The 19543-nt window shown below is 46.6% G+C and overlaps 1 protein-coding gene across 1 annotated transcript in view; it reads right to left on the bottom strand.

Annotated features, from left to right (window-relative positions):
- Window positions 1-19543, bottom strand: part of filip1l (filamin A interacting protein 1-like) — a 55000-nt gene that overhangs the window by 26580 nt on the left and 8877 nt on the right. Inside the window, exons 2-4 of the mRNA XM_080519729.1 lie at window positions 7857-8157; window positions 6608-6781; window positions 5562-5740 (exon numbers count right to left, since the gene is read on the bottom strand). Coding sequence (XP_080375855.1) covers window positions 5562-5740; window positions 6608-6781; window positions 7857-8147 — 644 coding nt within the window. The 5' untranslated portion in view covers window positions 8148-8157. The remainder of the gene's footprint in view (window positions 1-5561; window positions 5741-6607; window positions 6782-7856; window positions 8158-19543) is intronic.

Genomic DNA, 19543 nt, shown 5'->3' with positions numbered 1-19543 from the left:
TTCAGAATCTGCTGTGTCTGTGTGAGCTGGACTGGCTCCGCCCACACATGCCCATCTTGGAGAGAGGAGGAAGCACTTCCTCTGGTGATGCCATGTGCCAGAGCAGAGCTGCCTAATTGTGGGAGGAGTCAAAGGGGAGGGGCCTACCTTGATTGTGATTGGCTATACCCCCGATGACACTATATAGGGTTTGATTTCTGATTGGCTGGTTGGAGCAACACACTTTTTAAGAAGTGAAACAAGCCAGAGAGAGAGAGAGGACACACTTTCTTCACTTCTGGGGCGTCGTTCCAGGTATGAAGACAATTATTACTGTCGGAAAACCTTTAGAAAGTGAATTTTTCCCAATATGATCCCTTTAAGATTCACAAACGTGACTAATGGCCAAATCCCAGCAAACACGACGGGCGTGACTCCCTTTCCGCGTTCGCACAATTCACCGTAGCCTCGTCCAAATCGCCACGGCGGGGCATTCCAATTGGCAAATCAGCGCAGGCTCTGGCGTCCCTCCATATTTCACCCGCTATCTTGGAACTCATTGTTCCGGACGCCGCTGCCAGAAAGTGAGACTTTTCTCGCCGTCACTTCCTTCCAAGTCGGACGGGGCGGCGGCTTCCCTCCGCCGAGCCGTAACTCAGGAGGCTGTCCACTCCAACAAACGTGGGAGGAGGCGTAAATCAGCAGCCTTGCCACCGGTGGGGGTGGGGGGGGTCTCAGTCTGGCCTGTTATCCCGCCGTCTCCAGCGCTGGCGGAGGTTGCACGCGGTTCACGGCAAGCGCAGAAATGTCACGGCGAGTCGACACCGGCCTCGCCCCCCCCCACCCCTCCTTGACCTCCCGCCCCTCGCTGCTATTTCCTTCCACAAACAGACGACCGGGCTCGTACATCAATTCCTGCAGGTTTCACTCTGTCGAGCGCTAATCCTCGCCCCCCCCGACTCCACGCGAACTCCCACAAATCACCGCCTCGCCTCCTCCTCTTCAATCGACCGTTCAAAGTCTTTCAGTCCCGCGGAAACCTGCAGGTATTTCACCGTCGGCCTTAAAAGAGGGAAGCCGCGTCCAAACGTTACCACATCTCACAGAAATCCAGGTTGTTAATCCACTAAGTGAGTCCTACACAATGTGGGGAAACTTTCACGCAGGAAGAGACGCAAGAAAACATAAACGGTTGTTTCAAACCTTCGCCTGAAAACGTCTTGAAAAGGAAGAAAAAACGGAAAAATTCGATTCTATTTGCTGCATTCTGTCAGGGAGATGTAATCGCATTACACCATCGTGATGACAAAGCTCTTTTTTGAATATGTTCTGGGACATGGGAAAGGCACAACTTTTTGAAAATGATCCGCCTGTTTCCATGGAAACAAGGGTCAACTCAATATTTGAAAATGTCCCGACTCCGTAGACAATTGCAAATGCAACCTTCTGAAAAATGATCCAATTCTGTTTCCACGAAAACCGGGGGTAAAAATGCAAGTTTTTGAAAATGTATTGAATCCGTCTACAGCTAGACAATAGAAAACGCAACTTTTGAAAAAACTCCCTGACTGAGTTTACATTAAGACAACTTCAACTCTGCCTCTGTGGAAACGGTGCAACTTAAAAAAAAAAAAAAAAAAAATGCTTGTGCTCATTCTCCATGTTGGCCGAGGAAAACGCAAGTTTTTGGAAATGCTGCTCTGTCTGTCCATACAATGTCTCTGTACTCCCACATTTATAGTTTAGTGTGGGATGGTAACATCGTTTTCAACATTTCTGCCGTTGCTATGGAAACAGACTTCATTTTCAAAACTTTTCTGCAATGAAAAACCAAAAATCAATGCGTTTTCCCTTGAAACATCATGTAAACAGGCTCTCAAGATGTTGAAAATCCTAAATTCATAATCACACGCGTTCTATTAGGTTCATGGAAACCGATTCCAATAAAAATGGCCTTGAACTTTCGTCCGATTCCGAAGGAATTCCAGCGAAAACAAGGCCCGGAGTGTTTTCTCCTCCCGGCGTTGGACTCGTCTACATGCCATGTGTGTTGAGAGGCCGTGGAATTTCACGTACGCGTGCGATTCCCGACCCGGACGCGGGTCTCACGGGTCTCACGGGGGGAGACCTCAGAGTCCCGTCGCCGTCCTCCCCATACATGGAGGCGTGGGTCGTCGAGGCGTCGCGTATCTCCGGGAGGAACGCAGGTGCGACTCCCTCCGCTGACGAGCGGGGCCGACCTCCTGAAAACACGCCGCCATTTTGTTCAGAGTTCACAACCCGCCTCCGAGGCGAACGTGCCGCGGCAGGAGCCGCCATCAATAATAACCCAGAAGCCCCGGAATCACGAAAGAGAATCAAAGCGCGGTCTGGATAATGAGCATCTCGGCGGCGATGACAACATCGCTGTGGAATGCTCCCGATCACGTCCACATGATGTCACCGCCAGCAGCTCGCCCGGCAAGATGGCGTACACGGTGCGACCCGCAGAGGGTCAGAGGGCCGGGGGGAAAGGTCGCGGCGTGGCACAGCTACCGTAGCGGCGATTTTTTTTATTATCAGATAATTACTTGACGTGCAAATAAACTGCTGTGTTCTGAAAAAGTTGAATTTTTCTGGTCTCCATGGACATGGAGTCAGAGTGTTTTCGAAAAGTTGCATTTCCTTCCATTTCTGGAGAGATGGAGTGTTTTCAAAAAATTCACGTTTGCCCCTCTTTCCCCGGAGACGAATTCCGAGCATTTCCTAAAAGTTGCAACTCTACGAAAGCACTCCGACTCAGTCTCCATAGAAATGAAGAAAACGCAGCTTTTTGAAAATCTGGGGTGTTTCGAAAACGTTCCTTTACCCGTTTCCATGGAGACGAAGTTAAAGCATTTACCAAAAGTGGAATTCTCTCTCATTTCCAGAGACGGAGTCAAAGTGATTCGAAAAAGTTGCATTGGTCAGAGTCATGGAGTTTTCCCTGTTTCAAAGTAGCCTGAGTTGGAGTGTTTTCAAAATGTTTTCGCCCCAGTTTCAATGGAGATGGAATCTGAGCTTTTTCAGAAAGTTCAGTTACACCTGTTTCCATTCATACAGAGTCTGCGAGTTTTTGAAAAGTTGTGTTTTTCCCATTTCCATAGATGGAATAGGAGCATTTTCAAAAAGTTCCGCTTTGGGATCCATTTTCAAAAAGTTGAATCTCCACTGGCTCCAAACATTGTTGTCATGTAAACGGACCGCTGAAACACTCTGGACTTAAATCTTGTCTGTTTTGATACATTTTGTCTTTTGAGGCTCATAAGTAGGAATGGAGTTTGGAACGCTTTCAAAAAGTTGCATTTCAGTGGGATGAACCTGGCTCCCTTGTGATTAACCGCCCGCCGAGCAGCCGTCGGCGAGCGGTGACCTCATCTCGCAGAAGCAGCGGGAGTGTGAGAGCCAGAGCGGCATTCTAACCGTCAACAGATGTGACTTTTTAAAACAGAACGGCGCGAACATGCGGCCTCGACGGGCCGTTGGCGCTCCCCCGTCCCATCCCTCTGCGGAGTCTTGAAGACTTTTTGAAAACACCCCATCTCCGGAGAGAGCGGAAAATGCAACTTTTTTAGTGACTTCACGACTCTTGTAGTGTTTTGGGTGTCCGTTTACACGGCGGAGGGACTCAGAGCCACTGGAGAGGCAACTTTTTGAAAACGCTACTGGTCACGTGCACCATGGCTGGACTGAATAGTGAGTCTGCACATGCTCAGTAGATGACGATAAAAAGTGGGGTTAAAAAACACAACTTTTGAAAATGCTTCCACTCAGGAAACGGGAAAAATGCCACTATTTAAAAAAAACACCCTAAGTCATTCTCCATGGAAACTGGGGGAAAACAGCTTTTTGAAAATCCTCCAACTCCGTCTCCTGGGAAAATTGCAACTTTTTGAAAATTTGGAGTCTTTCCTAGAGGTTGCAGACATGAAGAGTTTTCAAAAAGTTGTGTTTTCTATGTGGATGGATTGAAAGCCTTTTTCAAATGGTTGTTCAAAAAGTGAGACCTTGCACTTTCAAAAATCTGCGCGTTTCCCGTTTCCGACGGCTGAGCGTGCATGTGCGTGTCATGCTATCGGCGGGAGTCCATCTTTATAAACAATTCATCTCGCGGTTCGTCTCGCGTCACGAGCCCTCCGCGGATCATCGTTTCGCCATCCGAGGCGTTAAGAACCCGCCTGAGCAGCACTGCCAAATACTTGTGACGTCTCCATAACAGTTTATATGAAAAAAAATTAATAAACAAACAAAAACAAGCCGATTAGCAACATGGATGAAGTGACAGCAGTGGCGTGTTGTTAGCTTATTACTGGCGCGCGCAAAGGATTACAGAGAAATCAGTCATACTGAGTAAAGTCGGTTCATTCTCCTTGTAGCGTGATGATATAATGATGGCAATTAGCTCAAATGGAAATGTGTTTTCTGAGTATCATTATGTTGTTTGTTTTAATACTTGAATTGACGCCCTTAATCAGTTTCATATTGTTGCAGTGCTGCGAAAAGAACTGAAGATATCAACGGAATTAAGTAACGACTGAAATAATGGATCGTCTGTGTAGAAGGACAACAACGGATTAACGGCTCTCTGATTATGTGTAATAAAGACACGATTAACTCTTATTATGGTAAAGCCAAGCTGTGACAAAGGGGCCGTACTGGCTATTTCTACATAAACAACAAAACTGGGATAGAAAAAAGATACAAATAATAATAATAAATAATATTTTTTTAGGGGCTCGGATTCCCTGAAAGCTTAAAATCTCACTTCCATCTTAATTAGCATTTAATGACGTTGCGACTACCGTAATTTCCGGACTACTGGGCCACACCCATCACATAAAAAAAAAAGAAGAAGAAGAAATATCGGAGTTACGTGATGCACCTGAACGCATCGCCCTTGTCAATTGTCAAAGTGTGTGAAAAAAGTAGCGACCTATAGTCCGGACATTACGGTATAGACAAGCCGCGCTGAACTGGCGTGAACCGGGCGACGATGAAGTCATTCTCTTTTATAACCTAGCGACGGACGTCCTCAACTCCGTCATCCCCCCAGACTGTTTGACTTACGTTACCGGCGGAACTGAAATGAGCTTTCGTTTTCAATCAAAGCCCATCTGACCAAAGTCAAGCCTGAAGTTTTGCTCCGATCCCGCCAAAGGAAAAGTCAGCGGACCACCAAAGCGACGACAATCCATCGGGTACAGCGACGTGCCAACAATTGCAGCGATCCGTCAAGTCGTTTCTCCGGAGACTGAAAAGATCCCCGACGTCATGAGGCATGGGGTTCAGGCTCGACGGGAGAATTTCCAGAAACAACTCTCGGCGCGCTCCAGCCCGGCGTAAACTTGTTCGATAAACGCCGATAATAAAAGTAAAGGACGTACTTGAGGTCATGGGAACAATAATGACGGAGTACCCTTTGTGGATTTTCCCCTGTAATCCTCCACACTTTGATTTAATGCTGACATTACGCCGGATTGCGAGGCCATTTGTACTCTGGCAGCCGCAGCTGGATCCAGGGTTTGGACGGGGTGCATCGTGGGTAATTAGAGGTGGGCACTGACCTCTCGCGCTCCTGCTCCAGCAGGTTGGTGAACTCGTCGCTCTTCTTCATGAACTCGCCGTGGTTCCTCTTCTCGTCCTCCAGCTTGTACAGCGCCTGCTTGTGCGACTGCTCCACCATCAGCAGCTGCTCCAGCATCCGCCGGTGGGTCTCCCGCTGCTTCTCCACCAGCTTGTCCAGCTGCGGCGGGGGGGCGGGAGGTGGGGGGGGGGGGGACACGGCAGAGCACATCTGTAACGTCTGGACGGAACGCCACGACACAGCCGTTTGAGGCGCCGTTTGAGGCGCCGTTTCCACGGCAGCGTTTCAAACAACGCGGTTGGCGTGCCGGGACAACAATACGCTATAAACGTTAACAACGGGAGTGGGATGATTCAGAGCATTTTCAAAAAGTTGCATTGGGCCCCGTTTCCATGGAGACGGAATTGGAGCGTTTCCATGGGGACGGAGCATTTTCTGAAAAGTCGGATGTCGCACCACTTTCAATGGAGACGGAGTCAAGTTACATTATGTCCGGTTTCCATGGGCCCAGCCGGAGAATTTTCGAAAAGTTACGTTTGCCCTCGTTGCCATGGAGACCGAGTCTGACTATTTTCGTAAAGTTGCTTTTTTCACCACTTCCATCGAGACCGAGTCTGGAGCATTTTCAAAACGTGACGTATTCAAAAAGTTTCATTTTCCCCCGGTTTCCATGGCGATGACTGTTTTTGCGATGACCGTTTTGGGAAAGTTGCGTTGCCCGCTGTTTCCATGGAAACGGAGTTAGAATATATATTGTAAAGTTGCGTTTTCCCCCATTTACATGGAGACGCAGTTGGAGTGTTTTTGAAAATTTGCATTTTTTTCACCTGTTTCGAAGGAAACCGAGTCGGAATGTCTGGGAAAAGTTGCATCCCCCACCCCCGCATTTTGAAAAGGTTCCACCTTGCGAGCCGTTTCCAAAAAGTTTCGCATTTTCAGCGGCTGGGGGCACCGTTGCGTGAACGAACCCCCGAAACGCACCGAAGGTTTGGCACGGCAACGGCTGCAGGTCAGAGTGGGCGTTACCTCCACCATGGGCCTCTCGTAGATGTCCTCCTGGTAGGCGTCGGCCTTGCCCTGGACGTCGTCTCTCTGCAGCGCCTGCAAGACCTTCGGAGGCGTGACGAAACCGTATTTGGCCTCCAGGAGGGCCAGGTCGGTTTTCTCCGCCTTCAGGACGGTGATCACTTCGTCTCTGGCCTGCGATGGAGAAAGACGGATTAGGACCTAGTGGTTCCATCCAGAGGACAAACCACACACACACACACATACACACACACACACACTCCTCATTGACGAATTATCAAAATCAAGTTGTTGTTTGCTCTTTTTGTTGTTGTTTTTTTTTTTCCTCTTCCTGTTTTTGTTTGTTTCATTTTTTGTGTTTCGTTCTGTTTTTCTCTTTTCTTTTTCTTTTTCTCTTTCTTTGTTTTGTGTACTTTTGTTTTTGCTTTTGTTATAATTGTTGTGATTATTTTGGTTTTTTGCTCTGTTGCTGCTCAGGCTGGTTTCATCTCATGGCAGTTGGAAAATATTTAGATCACTGTGATTACTGTGTTATTAAAAATGAAAAAAAATGTATGTAGCACTAACAAGGGTATTGTATGTTTCTCCCCACCAAGTCTTTCTCTGTCTTTCCTCTCCTCCATCCTTCACCCCAACCGGTCCTCAGAATTCCTCCACCTCTGACTCTGGTTTCTGCAAAGTTTCTCCTTGTTGGAGGAGTTTTTCTTTCCACCGTCGCAAACACACCTGCTGCTCATGTGGATATGTTGGGCTTTTCTATTTTCTCTATACAAGCAAATTGGAATGACTGTAATTCAGTGCTTCTCAAATGGTGGGGCGAGCCCCCCTGGGGGGGCGTGGTGGGGTGTCAGGGGGGGCGTGAGGCGAGTGCGACTTTCAGTATTAGTGTCTTTATTCATGCTTGAACGATAAAAAAGGGCCTCCAGCTCATTTTATTAATTTATTTTGATAATCAGGCGATTGTATGCAGAATGCTGGTGCCAGCAACTCATACAGTAAATAAATAAATATTATCAGGTTCTCAATGGTAGTACAATTCGGGGGGGGGGGGGCCTGAAAAAAATTCTGTCCTCTAGGGGGGGCATGACAGAAAATAATTGAGAACCACTGCTGTAATGTACTTAAAAATGTCTTTCGTTTTCTTTAATAAAAAAAAAAATAAAACAAAGGATTAGGCCTTAGTGGACAGACACCACATCTCTCTTTTTTTGTTTCTTTTCAAAATGTGCGTTTGACAGGACTTCCTCACCTGCAGCTCTCCCTCCAGCAGGCTGAGGAGGAAGACCAGGTCGTCCCGGGAGAGGTCCCTGCCCTTCTCCCGGCGGGCCCCGCTCTTCGCCGCCGCGTCGCCACCGTTCCCGCCGCCGCTGCCACCGCCGTTCTTGGGCACCTTGTGGTTCCGCTGCACGGTGCCGGTGTCGTCCGGCGCCTCCCGGTGGCGACTCCGACCTTCGGCCCGCCCCGAGGGATCCTCTCGCAGGTGCTGCTGCGCCAGCTTGGCCTTGGTCACGTCCTCCAGGCTGTTGCTGCGAGAACGCATCTTCCTTCACCTGGCGGACAACAGGAACGGGCTCGGTGAAAACGGAACTTTTCGAAAACGCTCCGTCTCCATTGGAAACTGAGTAAAACAATGAAATGTTGAAAATGCTCCACTTCTCCATGCAAACGAGGAAACTGCAACTTTTTAAAAGTATGCTCCTTGAGAACGGAGTTTTCCAAAACACTGCTATGCTCACTCGTGGCCCAACATGCTAACTACGTCGTTTTTGGCGTTCTTGCTATTGCTGTGCAAACGGACTTGATTTGCAAGAAGTTGCTGTGGAAACGCTGAACTTATCCGAGAGGAAAACGCAAAAATCGATATTGTTTTTGTCGATCATTCGCATGATGTGATGTTTTAGGAGCCCCAAACAAGTTGTTTACAAAAGCGGTGCCAGTACGGCTTCGAGGTGGACGGGCATTTGTGGAAAACGATGTGACATCATCGTTTTCCCAGCCCGTCGCCATGACGCTCCCACCCACACTTCATGCTGCACAAACTACTGATGCTAATCGGTTTAATGAGGCGATATGTTGGATTCACGTCTTCTCCTACGTTTGTAGCGTATTTGATGAGTCACGGCGCCCCCGACAGGCCTGGCATATGTACTACACCACACTGACGTGTAGACGGGATTCTTTTCAGAGAAAAAATATCCTTTTTGGCCCGTGTGGACGGGGTCCACGACACTTTTGACGATTGCTTCTACTATTGGACCGATCCTGTCAGAGACTGATGTCCAACATGCAGCTCCACATTTGTCATGCGTCGCCTGCACTGTTATTATTAGGCGCTGGGCGGAACAGAGTCGTCATCGCCACAGCTTGCCGCTCGCCACAGATTCTCCGGCGGTGCCAGGACTATTTCCGACCTTCATCCTTGTCCCAACGAATTACGCCAAAGTGCCCGCCGTCCTCCACAGCTGGCAAACCCTCCCCACAGAGTGACGGAGGAGCTCGGGTGGTCTCCGTGTTCGATCAGACGAAGGGTTAACGCCGGGTTGGATGACATCACGAGCGAGGAATAGGAAGCGTGGCGGCCCACCAAGGTCTGCTTGCGTTTAAGACTTGTGTTTCTCTGAAGTCTGGTTATGAATGGACCATTGAGGCCTTTCGTACGACAAATCCAACTGTGACAAATAGACGCTCGAAGCTCCTTTTGCCAAGTCATTTATTAGCCTCCAGCTAAAGTAAATAATTCCCCCCGGTTGGACGCGAAGCATGCCGAGACTCATTTGGGACGGTTTGACGAACGCCTGCGAGGGTCTGATCTAATCTGCCCGGAGGCACTACGTCATCTTCTATCCGCTCTGTTTGACTTGTAGTGTTCTCCGAGAGGGTTCCTCTCCGAAAGAACAACAGTTCAAAGCCGTTTCGTTGGGGATTCAGTGACGGTCATCAGGAGGCGTCCGTCCACATCGTCCACACCGTAGCTGGACGAGAAAAACCCAACAGACCTTTGATGGATTTGCCAACGGAAGACGCAAGTTATCATCAGAAGCAACCGAGATAATGTTTTGCCGGTCATGTGGAAAATGAGAACATCAAGGACAACAAAGGGGGAACATGTTGACCCTGATGGCGGCGAGGGGGAAAAAAGATAGAAAATAGAAGAGAAAAAAAAAAAAAGGATTTTTCTTTTTTTTTTTTTAAATTGGAAAATAAATAAATAAATTTAAAAAATGAATAAAAATGAAAAAAAAACACGGAAAAGGACAGATGACAAAGGGGGAAAAAATTAAAAATGGAAAGATAATTTAAAAAAAAATAATGCTACTTTAGCTAAAACTGCAACAATTGGGAAACAGAGTAGCTAAAATAGTTGCAGATCCATGAGAGGAGAGAACAAAAGAGGAAAAGAAAATCTAAAATTAGCAACAAAAGCTAAAAATGTAAAGACGTCTAGTAAAACCTCTGATGTAGGAAGCTCTAAAATCCCAGGTTATTCTTTTGTTTTTGACATTTCACTGTATTTTGCACCAGAATGTTTCATTTAAAATAGACTTTATTTAGTTTAGTTATTATGGGAAAATTTGACTGGTGCTGTCCAGTCAAGATGAAACTGGACGAGAGAGAGAGAGAGAGAGAGAGAGAGACAGAGAGAGAGAGAGAGACAGAGAGAGAGAGAGACAGAGAGACAGAGAGACAGAGAGACAGAGAGAGACACAGAGACAGAGAGAGACAGAGAGACAGAGAGAGAGAGAGAGACAGAGAGAGAGACAGAGAGAGAGACAGAGAGAGAGACAGAGACAGAGAGAGAGACAGAGACAGAGACAGAGACAGAGACAGAGACAGAGACAGACAGAGACAGAGACAGAGACAGAGACAGAGACAGAGACAGAGACAGAGAGAGAGAGAGAGAGAGAGAGAGAGAGAGAGAGAGAGAGAGAGAGAGAGAGAGAGAGAGAGAGAGAGAGAGAGAGAGAGAGAGAGAGAGAGAGAGAGAGAGAGAGAGAGATGACTCAGGGCTGAGGTCATTCCCCCGCAGTCCAACATGGACTCCACGCTGGCTCAGTTCTAATCTGGACGGATTTCGTCACCGTTCCCTCCGGTGCAGCGCGTTGAAGAGTGTGTTTTCACATCAGATGAAGAAACGACGCAAACGTTGAGGGGAATTAGCCGTTTGGAGGATACGAACACAAACAAACACAGAAGAGATTTGGGAAACAAGTTGGGTTTCTGTTCTGTGTGACGGCGTTTCTCTAGAACGGAGGCCTGAAAACTTCACCACCAGAGGTTTTCAGGATTTTACAACAAATCAAATTTGTCCTGGAGCCACAAAACATGATTAAAAAACATATATTAAGAAAAAAGAACAATCTAAAGGAAATGACTAAACATACAAAAACTGAGGTTGCATTCATGAAGGTACAATTTAGAGATTTTTAGCTTTTGTGGTGAGTTTATTCCGCTTATTTTAATGGATTTTTTGGGGTTATTTTAGCAACTGGAGCTTTTTATAGCTGCTCTGTCTTAAAGCAGTTTTAGCTCTATTTAAAAAAAATTATTTTCTTCATTTAATTTTTGCTTCTTTTTTCCTTATTTCACCTTTTTTTGTAATTATTTTTTCTGTTTTCCTCATTTCTTCTTTGTTTTTCCCCCTTTTTCTTTTTCTAAATTACTTTTTTCTTTTTCTTCTAACCATTTTTCTTTTTTGAGCTTTTTTTTTTTGCCTTTTCTCTAATTTTCTTTTCCATGTTCCCTGATCCGGCGTAAGCGCTCGGCGCCTGCTGGGATTCCTGCAGGTCTCACGTATCTACTAAATCTCCAAGATGGATCAGAAATATATCACGTACTTCATAGGAAAAGTTCAGCGAGAGGACGGCTGGGGGGGGGGGGGGGGGGGGGGGGGGGGGGGGGGGGGGGGGGGGGGGATATCTCCCGAATGAATTTGATGCTGCAGCCACAAAACCAAATTCGTACGCTCCTAATTATAAAGGCAAATCTAAATAAACGCAACTGGACTCTCGCGCTGCCAAATGAACGCTAAAAATGAAGCGTCTGATAATGTCTTCCTTAATAATTCGTGGGTATTTTTACCTGGGCGGCTGCGTCAGCATGAGAAAATGTGTGAATATACAAGTGTGGATTTATTAATTAGCCTCTGTCAGTTTGGATTTTCCATGACGGCTGCCTCCAGAGTCGTGGAAATAAAGATTTAGATTTTTGGAATTGATTACAAATTACTGTTACAAAATAATAAAATTAATAGTAAATAAAATATTACTTAGTTTGGATCTATTCAGGAAAAGAAAAAAAACGGGGAGAAAAAGGCACAAGGGAAAAAAAACAAGAAAAAATTATAGTGAAAAATAAGAAGAGGAACATTTAAAAAAGAAAACAACAAAACCGAAAACTGAAGGACAAAGGAAAAAGAATAAAATTAACAAAAAAGAAAAAAGGCACAAAGAAGAAAGAGAAAATAGAGAAAAAAAGAAGAAGACATCAGGAAAAAGAAGTAAATAGGAAAAGAATTAAGAAAATGAGGAGGGGGGGTTGCTAATAACTAAAACTACTTTAATAATTAGGAAACACAGCGGCTAGAAATGACTCCAGTAGCTAAAATCCATGAAAAACAGAGGAAGAAAATAACTGCAACTGCTAAAAATGGAATGAAGCATCTCTACATTGTACCTTCATGAGAGCAAACCTTGTTCCTGTAGTTCTACATTACATCCCTGCGACCAAAAGGACGAATAAAGACGTAGCTGAAGCTGATTGGTCGAAAACCTCCAGGCGTCATGTTGGAACCTGCCGTCTCTAACGCAACACGCACCGTTTCCATCCGCTGGAGTTCTTGTTATTAACGATGACGGCATGAATGAGCGACGTGTACGAAGCTGCCCACAATGACGACTTCATTCTTACTAATCCCCCGCCAGTCAGCGCCGAGCGTCTCTTTGTCAAAACCGACTCCCGGTCGGGTTTTTCTTTCCGTGTGAACGGGGATCGGTGCAGGAGGCGGCGTCGGGACCGACAGGTGCCTCGGATCTTACGCAACACTTGGCGGCTGCAGCGGCGGGGACCGAGGGTTGATCAAGTGCAATTTGTGAACCGGCCCTTTAAGGAGGAGGAAGACGGGCAGTAAATACCCGCATGACTGTTTTGATACGGGTCATTTGGATGATCCCACACTCAAAACTCTCAAGGGTGAAAATCCACGTTTTAACGATGTTGCGCATTCAGACGTCCAAGTTTTACGACCAGAAAAGCGCTTCAAGAAACATTTCGGTGCACATTTTGGTAAATCAACTATCGGTGCCGTTTAGGACGTCTGTTTTACACAACATCTGTGCCCGGAGCTTGAAAACGGCACCCAAGGTGAAACTTTTCAAAATTGCTCTGAATCCGTCGCCATGGAAACAGGGCAAAACGCAACTTTTACAAAATGTTCCAAACCCGTCTCCGGGAAAACGGGGGAAAACGCGGAGTTTTTGAAAATGATCCGATTTTGTCTCCATGCAGGCAGGGAGAGGACAACTTTTTGGAAAGACTGACGTTTCAAATTGTCTCTCTGAATAAAGTGACCAGGTGGATGCTCCACTGAACGGAGCAATCCCAGAATGCTTTGCACCGTGGACGTCCAGCCTGCAGTTCTGCGTGTCTGCAATGCTCGTCTGGACGTTTTCCAGTCATTTAATCCGTCCAGCGCCGACACTCAGCATTCATACAGCTGTGCAAACAGCAGGCAGCTCTCAACCGCCGAGGCCATTTATCATCCATTCATGGATTTCTGTGTCAAATCCAGACGTGCTGTTAGCATACTGGTACAATAGCATGTTTCACTGCATATCAATCCAAAACACAGTGTTTAAGTCTAGACCGGGTCTGTATGAGTGGTTCTGATGGACGCAGATGTCATTTTCAGAAAGCTCCAGGGAGCCACGGCAGAAGGACGAAACCGTTCATGACGCCAACTCTTCACTGAGCGGAATTAGCATCATCAACAGCGCGGTCGTTCATCCGTTGGATTAGCTCAGCCAAAAGTAAAGGCGTCACCGGGAACGGTGGGGACCGCCGAGGTTCGCCCAACTCGCTACCGGGTCGAAAGGCTCATTGGGAAGTCTCGCCCGGCAGACGCTCGCGAGTCCACAAACCCTCCGTAACGTCCGACCTTGGTAATGGTTTCGCGCCCCCCCACGGAGCCCTCGAGAAACCGTTCCCAGATGTGATCCGCAGTCCGCCCCGTGCGCTTTTAAATAAACAGGGTGAAAGAGACGATTTCGCAACGCGAGTGTTTCGGCGGTGACTTCACTTTTTCATGCGAGGCGGAAAGCCGAGCCGTTAAAAAGCGGGAGGGTGAAAGGTGAGGAAGCAGGTGTGCTACAAAGAGACGTACCTCCTCGTGCGCACACACACACACACACACACACACACACACACACACACGGCGAAATGCAAACAGCAGGCCGTGTGGACGCCCCGGTCAGGCAGAATATATACCGACACACCCACCGCGGCGCACAGGCACACACAAATTACAGAGTAAATTCCTGCAGCCTGACATCATGCTGCTGTCAGGGTGATTGAGGGGGGGGGGGGGGGCACACAGATCAAAAGGGAAAGGAGACGAGGAGGGAGCTTATCCTCCGGAGGATCTTCTGCTCGTCTGCAGATTCCTTACTGCTCAGAGTCGTCTTTCTGGCGACGTGCTGAGTGGATTCAGGTGCGTTGAGCAGCGGCACTTCACCGCGTTACAAACGCCGCGGGATCAACTCGGACGTGCAAAGTGGAATCAAAGTGACTCGAGATCAAAGCGAGGACACAGCAGAGCTCCGAGAATCGCAATGAGATCTTAGTTTTTGTTGGAATTAACCTGGAGGTCTCTCCTGGGTTAGCCTGTGGTCATCCTAGAAGTCTGTACTGTGTTATCATATATTATCTTAGAGCTTTATCTGAGGTTGTCCTGGGGTTCTATGCTCCATCATTCTAGCTTTTCTGAGAGGATCCCATTTCTAGGAAATTCAAGAATTCTACTCAAAGGTTTCCTAGAGTTCTATCCTCGGAAAAATGCCAGGGTTCTATCTGAGGTTATCCAAGAGTTCTATCCTACATTGTCCAAGATTTTTCCAAAGGGTCCCACGTTCAGGTTATGCAAAAGTTCGATTCAAGGTGACCTTCAGGTTCTACAGCGGGTGACCGTTGGCTTCTCTCCTCGGTTATCCTCAGGTTCTATCCTAGGTTCTTTCGTAGGTTGTACTTGGGTTCTAGCTGATGATATACTATGGTTCTATAATAGGTTATTGTCGGGTTTCTTTGCTAAGTTATCCTGGGGTTCAATCCGAGGGTTCTATTGCAGGTTAATTTTATTATCCTAAATCACAGTTGTAGGCCTGTACTTGTGATTTTTCTGCAGCTGTACCACATTCTTTGTTTTTTTTTTGCATCATGAAAATCCTCCACACGTTCCGGGCAGACAGTGTCTGTATTTTTGTTCGTGCACATCGTTATTCACCGTCGTAATTAAGCGTTTGGGGGTATGCGAGGACACGCACCGAGAGAACTTGAGCATTTCCGGCGTCTCTGATGATTAAAGTACAAACTCATAAGGAGGTCAGAAAGCCCCAGAACTGTGATGAACTCATCCCGGTTTTTTATTCGGTTCAGTGGAATGTGTTTTTGGCAGAAACTGGAAGAAAACATCCTGAAATATGAAAGATACTTCATGTGATGTATTCTTTTGAGTGCTGTTTGGCCTCTGGCTGTTTACACATACCAAATGTGTTTGCTCAGAGTGAAGACATCGCGCTTCGTTTAACTTGTTCGTGTGTGTGTGTGTGTGTGTGTGTGTGGGGGGGGGGGCAATAAACTCCTGAGAGCATAAGGACTGTTTTAGTGAGAGAAGTTAATCCACTGTAAAATGTAATATAGTTCAGCGTCGGATGCAAAAAAAAAAAGAAGAAAACAAATGGTGAAATGTTTACAAACAGTGAGGCTGTTTCCGTGGCAACGGGCGGTGATCAGCCCCCACCCCCCCCCCCCCCCCCCCCCCCCCCCCCCCTCCCTCCGAGGCTGCCACGAGAGGTTTCCCCGGGTGGATTGTAACTGTAACTAGCACATTGAGGCCCGCTGGTATTTAAAGCGTGAGGATGTGTGACCGTGTGGTGGAAATGAACCCCGCTACACATTTTTTCACATCGAGGCCTCCGCTCAGAAACATGATGCAATCCTCGGAAATCCCGCGGCCGGAGTGTGTTGCACCGTCGGCTCTGGGAGACGGACATCATGTACCTGGCAGTTCTCGTGTCTGGCGTATGGGAGGAGCACGAGATCCTGACGGGGGCGAGAAAACTCATCTCAGCAGTTTGGAACAATGAGAAATCTTCCTTCCTTCCTTCCTTCCTTTCTTTCTTCCCTAAATTTACTGCCTACCTAACTAAATTACTTACCCGCTATACCTTACTAATCTACCTACCTACCTTAACCTAACTTACACTACCTTCCTACCTTAACCTAATTTAATCTACCACCTACCTACCTAAACCTAATTTAACCTTCCTACCTAAACCTAATTTAACCTACCTACCTACCTAAACCTAATTTAACCTACCTACCTTAACCTAATTTAATCTACCACCTACCTACCTAAACCTAATTTAACCTACCCACCTACCTACCTAAACCTAATTTAACCTACCCACCTACCTACCTAAACCTAATTTAACCAACCCACCTACCTACCTTAACCTAACTTATCCTTCCTTCCTACCTACCTACCTACCTAACTCCCCTAACTACCATAATTGACTAACTACCCACCTTACCTACCCTATCTACCAGCCTACCTTGCTTAACTACCCATCCACCTTACTTTAATAACATTAATTTGTGTATTCTTAAAACAGGTGGTCTGACTTTAACCGGTTTTCTCCGTGGATCTAACATCAAGGACAATTCTGATGGATTATGTTTCAGTAAATTCTCAAATATTCTAACAATAATGTAAAAAGTTGCAGTGAACAAACGTTGAAATGAAAACAAACTTTGTGTTTTCAGGATGAAACACCGTCACATAAACGTGGCCTCAGCTGATACCAACGTTACGAGGCCACGTGGAGTTTGGATTATTAGAATCAAATATCTGGGCCTACTGGGCCAACTGATGCAACAAAAAACAAAATCCAGAAATTGAATTCCTTCTTACGCAGAAAGCTGTATACAAAGCTCATAGCTAATGTTTCTATCCCTTCACCCCGGCTGCTTCTGTTGCTCTTTTCTCTCACGATAAAGTGACGCTATGTTTAGCCGAGCGGCCTCCCAGGTCAGCATCAATACACGTCCCGAACACGCCCAATATATTTAACATCCCAGATCGTCTGTCGGTGGTTTGGCAGGCGCTCCCCGCACCGGTGTCATCAGACTGTAACCTTGCCTGGTCGGCAGCAGGTGATTATGAGGAGGACTGAGGGGATTTGAGCTGGCAGAGAGGGGGGGGGGGTCGCTGGGTTCACTGGGCGCTGGAGCTTCACACTCAACAACACGCCTTGCAGGTGCACTTCTTTATTCAGTTTTCTCTTAAGGAACATCGGCTGCAGCTCCAGAAACTATTGGGATCCCCGAGTCCCTCCAGTTTAAACTGTAGTCATGCTTGAATCGGTTTCTAGCCCCAGTTCTACCTTCGCTCTGGTTCTACCAACCTCTCGCTCAAGGTACCCTCAGTTCTATCTGCCCTCGGTCCATCTTCTGAGTCATACCACCCTTTACTCTCCCTACCCTCTGTTCTCCCTACCCTCTGTTTTACCAACCCTTCATTCCATCTACCCTCCATTCTACCTACCTTGTGTTCTACCCACCGTCTGTTCCTTCTACCCTCTGTTCTACCCTCAGTTCTAGCCCCAAATACAAGGAAATCTGGCATCCCAACCCTCCCTGATTACTAAAATACACACGTCAATGTAAATATACACGTGATGCACTCATTCGTCTATTACATTGCGTTGTAATTTCAAAGTCACAAATCCGTGTCAAATGTCTGTTTACAGAGGAAACAGGAACAGGAAAACTTGTTCAGCTCAGACTCGGGATATTCTCAGTGCAAACCACTACAAACAGGCCAATGTTTAGCGAGAGCATGATTATCTTATTCAAAAATCGACACAATTATGAAACCATTAAATTGTCCGCCTGGTTTCTGTCCTTGCACGGAGCGTGACGTCATCACAGCGCTCTTCCGCCACTTGGCAGGGAAGATGCTGCACCAGATAACGAGGGTTACGGGAAGAGCGGCGCAATTATACCCGGACCGATAACGCGGAGAACAAAACCAAGCGCGTTGGCATGTGTGTCACATCCCTACATTTGCTCTCAGTGACACTGAAGCCGCGGTTTCAGCTGCTGCGTTTCAAGCGGTTGGGCAACATTTGTAGAAAACGTTGAGGACGTGCCCCCCCGGGCCCCCCCCCCCCCCTCTTCCAGGGGGCCCGTGTGCCCAAAACGACAGAGCAGCTCCAGACGGATCCAGTGTTTGGAAGGTGTGAATAGCTTTAATGGGCTGTGGGAGCATCAGGCCACCGGGGGCGAAGACGGATCATCAACAAGCATAAAGAAACCACGACCCTCTCAGCAGAACAAACATCCACACACATCCTTGCATGCAGAAGTATGCAAAATCAACATTAAGCGCCCAAAGAAATAGAGGCCGGTAACAACTGGGCCTGCCAGCAGAGGGCAGCGCTTATTTATTTTTAGATGAGGCCCAGAGGAGCGTCTGTGCTTCAAATGATGCCCCTTGTAGGCCATTTAAACCTGTAGTAGTGTACATACAGGGGTACGTTTTCAACATTTTGGCCTTTTAGTCCTCAATTATTTGAGAATATGCCAAAATGTGGTGTGTTCAATTGTCATAGACCTTGAAAAAAAACTAAAGATTTCTCACTTTCTCACAAAATGAGAGAAAATCATGACTGAAATGCCTAAAAAAAATGTAATATAGGTATTTGTATGGAGTGTGCATGCACTAACTGTGGCTTCCAACCGTCTGTGCAGAGATGGAGGATTGACCCACGGAGGATTACAGGGTCACTGGATCCATCACCTGTCGCTTTGCCCTCAGCCCACCTGAAAAACTTTGGACTTCCAAAAGTCGGTCAAGCTGTCGTCAATTAATGCGTCGGCTCAGAGCACCTTGCTAGCAGAACGGCGAGACGAGAGCCGAAACATCAAAAAGACTGAGTCCGTTACAACGGTGGCAGAGAGTATAAACACCACTGAATCAGGGTTATAAACTGACAAATAATAGAATTACATTATGTTTCAAGCCAAAAACGGTTTTGCCAGAAAATCTGCAGAAGTTATTTGTTTTTACTTCAGAGGAGAGGATTTGATTTTAACCACCAAGTTGTGCAGACTAATTTGAAACAAATGAGTATTTTAATTACTGGTGTAAAAATATGGAATTTCTCAATGACAAGCTTGTAAATTTTGTTTGTTTATTACATCATTGTGTTGATAGTAGAGGGTGTGATGTGCATGTGTCAAATATTGTATTGTTTTTTTATCAATTAGACATTTTCTTCTTGCTGCTGATGGAAAATCTGAAGTGCATTTTTGTATAAATTCTGGTTCCACTTTGATGAAAGGAACAAATAAATGAATTACAATAAAAAAATTTAATAAAATATTTTATTTGAAACATCAGTCCATCACTTTGTCCACTACTTGAAGATAACCGCACTCTTATACGTCGGTTCACATTTGCCCGGCACCAGAACTAATGGCGTTCCCTTCAGCCTCAGCTGTTCTGTACGTCCAAGGCTCATCCGCGCTGAGTTAGCATGCTAACATGCTAAATTAAGACGGCGGCAGACATACTAGCATGTTAGCGTCGTCACTGCGCGTACGTACGAACGCTGCCGTTCGCGTTCAGCCCATTAGCACACTACGGTGTAGCAACAGATT

This window comes from Blennius ocellaris, assembly GCF_963422515.1.
Source record: "Blennius ocellaris genome assembly, chromosome: 24".
Classification (NCBI taxonomy): Eukaryota; Metazoa; Chordata; class Actinopteri; order Blenniiformes; family Blenniidae; genus Blennius; species Blennius ocellaris.
This window is presented reverse-complemented; position numbering and strand designations above follow the sequence as displayed.